Source organism: Dreissena polymorpha, chromosome 6, assembly GCF_020536995.1.
Source record: "Dreissena polymorpha isolate Duluth1 chromosome 6, UMN_Dpol_1.0, whole genome shotgun sequence".
Classification (NCBI taxonomy): Eukaryota; Metazoa; Mollusca; class Bivalvia; order Myida; family Dreissenidae; genus Dreissena; species Dreissena polymorpha.
In genome coordinates, this window is record NC_068360.1 from 117,280,596 (window position 1) to 117,289,144 (window position 8,549).

An 8,549-nucleotide genomic window follows, 5' to 3' on the forward strand; every position below is an offset into this window, starting at 1 on the left:
ATTTTTTTAAATGATTCATGTTTTAATGGCTTCATTTCTAACCCTTAGATAACTGATACGCAAATGAAAATGTCAGTTATTGTGCTGTTTGTACTGGCCACCTACCAGCACGAACCAGTATGTCCGCCCAAGCCTATCTCTGCCAGCAGGAGTATGGCGGATGTCACCTCGCTTTTCAAGGTCATTGTTAACCTTCTCGTTGAAGGAGTTATTGAACTGAAACTGGTCTTCCAAAAGATTCTGAAAAAAATAATTAAGAACGGTTTGCAAGAAGCACAACCCCTGAACTGGTCTTGTCAAGCGGCGTTTTTGAGATTAGGTTTATATCAAAGCTCCAGCTATGGTTTCAAATGAGCAGGGCACTTGAGCCAGCACAGTTATTAAAGGTACTGTCCAACAGATTTTGGCATGTATTAAAGCTTGTCATTAACTGCTTTAAATGCTTTATATTGATAAATTTAAACATTTGAACTAAAAATCTCCAGTAAAAAATAAGAATACAATTTAAAAAAAGAAGAAAAAACGTTAACCTCCACAGGGCTCAAACCACTGACCCCTAGAGTCATGGAGTTTTGGAGTAAAATGTCTCCTGACTTTACCACTCGACCATCCACGCTCAAGTCAAATGCGGAGGTATTTTTAGCTATATAAGCAATCCTCGTAGTTCGCCAAAATATCGATGCTTTTGACTGTTGGACAGTCCCTTTAAATCCCGATGCCGTATACAGCATGTGTGCTATATACATAATTTTCTATATAATAATGTGATGAGATCAAAAAGGGGCATGGCGGTGTCTGAAAGGGCAGTGTGGGACCTAGGTCCGTTTAGGTCTAGCGGGAGCACTGTATAATTTATACACATGTCCGTGCCTGGGTGCACATGAGTATTTGTAAGTTTATGAGTTCTTTCCGCCCATTAGGATGCATAATCATGAATGATAAGTGAGCATTTGTACTTCCTCATATTTACATATATATAAAATTCGACATATTTATATTAGCAAGGAAACATTAATGACATCATTGGATATACAGTGATCAATTTATCATTCTAAATATCACCAGACAATAATTAATTAACTGCATTCAGTTATACCTTCAAGATACGTATTTTCACTTCAGCAGGGAGTAGTGTGTAATTATACTCCAGGTCAACCAGCAGTTTGTCGTCTCGTTCCGGAAAATCCTCAATAAACTGTGAAAAAGCATGTGCAAATGAGTCTATTTTTAGCTAAGCGTGGCTAAATACATGTGAATCAAGTTTCCTCCCAGATTAGCCTGTCCAGTTAGGCTGTGCAGAAATGACAATTTCATCCTAAATTTGATTTTCCTTTAGAAGAGACTTCCTTTAAATGAAAAAATTCATTAAGTCTGAAAGTGTCGTCACTGATTAGCATGTGCAGACTGCAGATGCTGATCTATAACAACACTTTATGCACATGCATTAATCCACGTTTTTCCTTAACAAGGTCCAAATAAGATTTCCCGATGGGGAAAGCAATGATCTCAATTTTTACAAATTACATTCATTTGCAAGTTAAATTGCACAACATATCCAGTACAAAGTTTAACAGTTAAGAAAATTAATACCAGTATGATGTCAATAAACTTGAAAACCTCAACAACTTTCATGATTCATACAGGGGTGTAAAATTCCATTGGCCCACTTAATTTGGCGACTAAAATTTTGGTCAAAGGGAATGAGATTTTGGAATCACTCGCTGACCTCATTTCAACGCCTTAACTTTGGAACAGGTGCTTCAGTGGTAGCTGTCTATGCCAGATAATGGTACTGTATGCATTCATATGACTGTTTGTAACAGTAACTGCAGCCATGATGTGTGCCTGTGGGGTTAATATTTACATTGACAGTATTTATTTACCTAAAAAAAACAACTGGATATGCACACTTTATTTGGAGAAAAAACATATCTTAAATGAGGTGACCATGACAAACGTTAAATGTAGGGCAACTACAAAGTAAGAAAGGGAGACCTGATTTTGTCATGTGGTAGCCCCCCTTTCACAGATTTGTATATACTAGTCAAGTGCAGTATGCAAAGAAAACAATCAATATAAGCTGCACTATTGACATTAGTGCTAACTGGATTTGAGACAGTGAATTGTTATCCAAGATTAGCTCGGCACAGACTAATCAGGGACATTTACCACCTAAACTGGATGTTTGCTAAGCCTTAAGGAGAGAAATGCTTTAAAAAGAAACACATTAACAGTTTCACCCTTGATAAGCCTGTTATGACTGCACAGGCATAACTGTTACCACACTTAAGGTATATGCATTTAGCCATGTTTTCGCTTAGCAACCCTCACAAAAAGTCCAAGCTGAGAAACAGCGGTCATTCAAGGCAATAAGCAAAGCGACCATTGTATACAAGTGACTATTGTTCTCCGGTGACCATGATTTATATAGTTAGTCAGTTGGTAGTATTACTAGGTCGCTACCCCACCCAGTTGATTGCACACAGTGGAATGTAAACAAAGGCTCACTGCCCATCATTTACTTGCTTAAATACACAAATTATTTCTATTGAATAATATAAATTAATAACCTCATAAATTGATTTAAATTCAGACCTATTATTCAAGTTACGAATTTATCAATCATAATAAAAGTTTTTACTTATGTATCTCCCTTTAAAGCTTGTTACTTCCATTGGATTTGTTTTTTGATCTTTGACCTTGAAGGATGACATTGACCTTGAACTTTCACCACTCAAAATGTGCAGCTCCATGAGATACATATGCATGCCAAATATCAAGTTGCTATCTTCATTATTGCAAAAGTTATGGCCAATTTTAAAGTTTTCGGACGGACTGACAGACTTGCACGAGGACGGACAATTCAAATGATATATGCCACTATTGGAGGCATAACAAGAGCTGTCAGAGGACAGCGCGCATGAATATTCGAGTGCTTGACAGTATAAGGTAAGCAATCATGGAGTGGGGGGTATAATGTGGTCATTTAATAGATGATATTTAAAAAAAAAAAAGAAAAAAAAGTGTTTTTTTGTTGTTGTTTTTTTTTTGGGGGGGGGGGGGTTCTGGGGTGGGGCGTTGGGAATGGTTTGGGGGGAGTTCATTGTGGTATGTCAGGTAAGTGTTGTTTTGTCAAAGTATGATTCAAATGTGATCATAAATGAAGAAGTTATGGCAATTTAAGCAAAATTTATTAATTTGACCTTGAGAGTCAAGGTCATTCAAAGGTCAAGGTCAAATTCAACTTGCCAGGTACAGTAACATCACTATAGTAAGAAAGTATTTAAAGTTTACAAGCAATAGAATTGATTCTTTAAAAGTTAAAAGGATCTAAACACAAAATTTAACAAAATATTAAAAGTTACAAAGACAAAAAAGGGCCATAATTCCGTTAAAAAGCCAACCAGAGTTATGCAACATGCCCTGTACAGTCCCCTTACGATAGTTAGCGAGTTTTCCAAGTCTAAAAAGCAATAGCTATGATACTTTAGGAGTAAAATGGACCAAAACACAAAACTTAACCAAATGTTCAATTATCTAAGTATAAAAGGGGCCATTATTCTGTCAAAATGCTTGATATAGTTGTCTGCTCTTGTTTATACATTGGGGTAATGTTGGTAAAGAAGTATGCAAAATATGAAAGCAATACGTCAAAGGACATAGGAAATATTTGAGGTGGTACACAAACTTTAACATAGATTTATCAATAATATGCATATTCTAAGTGAAAAAGGGCCATAATTCTTACAAAATGCTTGATACAGTTGTCTGCTCTTGTTTAAAGATTGGGGTCATGTTGGTAAAGAAGTTTTGCAAGATATGAAAGCAATATGTCAAGGGATATAGGAAATATTTTGGGTGGTACGCAAACTTTAACATAGAGTTATCAATAATATGTATATTCTAAGTGGAAAAAGGGCCAATATTCTTACAAAATGCTTGATACAGTTGTCTGCTCTTGTTTATAGGTTGGGGTCATGTTGGTAAAGAAGTATGCAAAATATGAAAGCAATATGTCAAGGGACATAGGAAATATTTGGGGTGGTAGGCAAACTTTAAAATTTGCACGCTAACGCTAACGGGAATGCCGATGCCGGGGTGAGTAGGATGGCTCCACTATATATATTTCATATATAATAGTAGAGCTAAAAATCCACTGTATTAAATGCCTACAGTTTGTTACAAAATGCCACAATTGAAAATTACTAATCCTTTAATTGTGTACTTATAACACTCGCAAGCTTATTATTATTGTTGACACCTTATCAGCTATAAAGATCTATTGATTTTGTCAAAAGCACATACAATAACTTAGATTGATTTGAGTGTTTACTTTGGAAATTAACTATACTAGCCTGTGATTGAGATAGACAGAGGTGACCATTATGCCTAAGCGTAATATTGTACTATAGAAGGAATTTTTGACGGGGTTAAGGGAGGGGGGTTATTGACTTCTGTAGACAGATTACCATTGTTCTCAAGTGACCGCTAAGTCAAGTTAGACTGTATATGATTATCCATTTATTATATGTTCCTTTTAACTTCAAATCTTTTCATGGAACAACATTAAGATGTACATAACACCATCATAAGGATATTTAATCATTTTATCAGTTCTTAAGTAAAAGTTCTATTTGGCCAACTTGTATTGGGTCTAACACAATTTAGTTCTATTTGGTCAACTTGTATTTGGTCCTTAACAAGTGTCTAACAAAACTTAGTTCTATTTGGCAAACTTATATTTGGTCCTTAACAAGTGTCCAACAAAATTTAAAGTGCATGTGGGTGTTGCTGATACCTTTATCATATCTTTGGAGAACTGTGTGCATGATGGTTTACCATGTGGTGAGAATCCAATCCCCCTCAGCAGCTTCAAGTGCAACTTCACCACTGGGCTTGTTTGTTCAACTGAAAAGAAAGTTTAAACACATGTATTATTTCTTAACTTCATTGACTGAAGCAAAACAGAAAAGCTCTGACAAATCAATATGATAATAAACAAACAATATAATATTGCAATTTCTGCCAGCTGCAATTTAAATACAGTGAAAGTGGTTTCAAGATGTAACTCAAATTCTTTGCAATACTTGTGTGATATCTTTGTTTTTTATCATGCCATGAAGTAGATGGTTTATTACTTAAGTTAAATAAATGTAAAGGCACTAAAAAACGTAATTTGTCAAAAATGGTATGCATGAGTGCACAATTTAAAGTACGAGGCTCATGTGGTTTTACTCTCCAATACACAAGTAGATGAGTGGTTACATGTGCACCAGCAAAGTTTAGACTCTGTCCACTGATTGGCAAAAGGTGGTAGCATTCATGTAAGCGGGTGTAGTAGCAGTTGACAAAGCCATAGTTTTTACATAATTTACATTCACAATTATTACATTTAAATAAATATAGCATCAGTCAAAAGTTAAAAAATAATAGCAATACATCAAACAATTGAAAGAAAGTGTAAGTTAAATGTTGGAATAATTGGGTGACATGAATTCTTAAAGACTTTTCTATAATCTATAGGTTTTATGTAATAATTAACCAAAACCAATACAACAGCGTTATAAAAGGCTTGTTTCATATTTGGTTAGCTTAAATACAGAAAGCTTGAAATATAACTAATGCTGTCTGGGTCTTTAATTGGGTTTTCATTATGCATGCGCACACAGTGTTTATTTCATGACGAACATGCATTTAAGACTCAACATAAAAAATATATTTTTACCAAAAAAGTAATTCATTTCGTTTAAATGCCTATTGAATTTATTTATTAATGCATCGGTTATTTCAAAGCGAATTGAATAATTCGAAAAGAGGTTAGCTTACTAAAGTTTAAAGGTGTTATTTAAGGTTACAATATACTAAAATATTTTGGAATGCAATGCTATACTCTCTAAAAACATGAACATCATTTGTAAGAAGACACAATTCTCTGTAGGGGCACTTTCCATGGCTTTATTTAAGAATGTTTCTTTGTGCATGTGGTAGGAAAAACATTGATGTTTAACAGAAATTCACTCTTTTGCTTGAAGGTTGGAGACTACATGAGACTTTGACAGATGGCAGGAAACCCTTCTCAACTGGTACGAAGCCGGTAAATAGATGGCCATAAAACAGTGACCGCTGATTCGCGTCGAGTTCTTTCTTGCATAACGTATGACCCCCCTTTTTTATTGTTTAAATCAGTGCGGCTTGGAATGCTCTTTTAGAAAAGATATGGTTATGGGGATGTCTATGCGCAAAAGTTTGACTATTTTTGTTAAAGTTATTGCTTTCACATTGAATTTGTGTAGGAAATCTTTTAGTATTTTGTGACCTTAAAAACGTCCGGAAGGTACTACTGTCCGGAAAATACTCGCTAAACAGTAACAGAATACGACAATTTGATTTTACACTCGGTGGCATCAAGGAATTGCTGAATATCGTCAATTGTCACAGTGTCCGAACTGTCGGTGATTAAATTCTTAAAGTTGTCCAAAAAAGAGCAGATCACTGCAAAATTGGGATCTTCTGCAAAATGTTCATCCATTGCGCTCGTTGTTTGTATGGCTGGTTCCTTAATGATGAAGAACCAGAAAAGGTTACACTTAACCAAGCTCAGAACTTAAATGGTACCGAGCATTGCTTGCGCTCGGCTAAGGTTACTGGAGGTTTCGGCGAAACACCAGTTCGGCGAATTGATTATAAATAGTAGGTGTTAAACCGGTTCGGCAAAATGATTTATAGTTGATTACGCCTCTACATAACTACTTAATAGGTGTGAATAGATCGATCTACAGCATTGCTATCACATTCCAATTGTCGGCGAAGTGATAGCAAACACTATTGTGTTGCCCATTAGCAGATCAATTACTTATTTCTTGCAAAGACCTATAGATTACAATAGGTCTTTGTTTCTTGCTATCAGAAAAGTTTTGACAATTTGGAAAAAAAGTTCAATAAAACTGATTAACTTAGTAACTCAGTTCTTACTAAGGAAAATATTGCTGAAGTATATGTTATATCAATTTTGTTATTGCAATTCATAATGTAATGTTAAGAACCAAAAAAAAAGTTAAATAAAACTCAGTAACTTAGTAACTCAGTTCTTACTAAGTAAAATATTGCTAAATTATATGTTAAATATAAAAATGTAGCAATCTAAATTCCATGTACAAAATTAAAAAAAATCTCAATTAGAATTATAATTGAAATTTTGTTCACATTCATAAATTGTTTTATTTCCAATAGCAAAAATAAAATGATAAAGCTAAAATGAAATGAACCTTATGCAATGGTTACAGTATCTCTAATGAAGACTAATTAGATCAGAAGAACGGATAGTTATCAATTATTAAGAATTTAATCATTTGTCATACGACAATTAATGAAGATCCCGTTACATACAATGTAAATGGATAAAATGGAAAATCCTATTGCGCGCAAAATTATAGGAAAACAAAGTGTGACAGAAACCTGTTTATATAAAACTACAAAAAATACTTGATGTTGAATAGCTTAAGGAGGAAAAAATCTATAAATTTATATCACTTGACACAAATTATTAAAAAATAAATAAACACATAAATAACATGTTTCATTAAAATAATAGAATGTCTTAATATTCATGAAAATATGTTGATTTGATACTTTTTTAACTTGGAACAGGCAACTATTCAAGAGGAACAACTTCCTAAAACAATCTGCATAACTAAATGTCTACATTTTCTCAATGCGGTCTGACTTAAATGACTATTACCAGACTCGGCAAATAATTTCTTTCAGCCAATAAATAATGTGATTAAGTTAACAGAATAAAGGAATATCAATAATGCGAACGCTATCCTATTTACCTCTGATTTCGCTTGCCTTTGCCTTCTGATCCCTGAAGTTCTTCCCTCCACGAATACAACAAAAAACTGTATGTAATTTCCGAAACTTAGATTTCATTGAAAGTTTTTGTTAGGGCATCTGCTTTTAGCAGCCTCAATTTTCCTTGAACTACATTTGTAAAACTGTACACAATTTGAACGCCGTTACACTTCAATTTTGACTATTAAAGGGGCCTTTTCACAGATTTTGGCATTTTTTTAAACTTATTCATTAAATGCATTATATTGATAAATGTAAACATTGGATCGTAAAAGCTCCAGTAAAAAATCAAGAAAAAAAAAAAAAAAAGGAAAAGAACCCGGACTAGGCTTCGAACCAGTGACCCCTGGAGTCCTGCCAGAGTCCTGAAGTAAAAACGCTTTAACCTACTGAACTATTCCGCCGAATACACAGTTTGCCGTATTTTATACCTTATATAAGCAATCTTCGTAGTTTCACAAAATTTAACGACAAAACAGAACTCTCCAAATTATTCAATCGTTTCGCGTTGCAACGCTTTATAATTTTTAGGTTTTAAAATCGTCAAAAGATGCATATAATGGCTATATTAGAGCATGGTTAATGTTCAGTATTACTGTTTCCTCACAAATATCATAACTAAAACGAAAACTTACGAATCTGAAACAACTTTTTTCAATTTTGTCAATTTACCAAAGCGTGAAAAGATCCCTTTAATG

The 8,549-nt window shown here is 34.1% G+C and overlaps 1 protein-coding gene across 1 annotated transcript in view; it reads right to left on the bottom strand.

The window, feature by feature from the left end:
* LOC127834137 (putative uncharacterized protein DDB_G0277255) overlaps positions 1-6,544 on the bottom strand; it is a 32,225-nt gene extending 25,681 nt beyond the window's left edge. Inside the window, exons 1-4 of the mRNA XM_052359768.1 lie at positions 6,394-6,544; positions 4,799-4,908; positions 1,097-1,195; positions 106-240 (exon numbers count right to left, since the gene is read on the bottom strand). Coding sequence (XP_052215728.1) covers positions 106-240; positions 1,097-1,195; positions 4,799-4,908; positions 6,394-6,529 — 480 coding nt within the window. The 5' untranslated portion in view covers positions 6,530-6,544. The remainder of the gene's footprint in view (positions 1-105; positions 241-1,096; positions 1,196-4,798; positions 4,909-6,393) is intronic.
* Between the last annotated feature and the right edge of the window lie 2,005 nt (positions 6,545-8,549).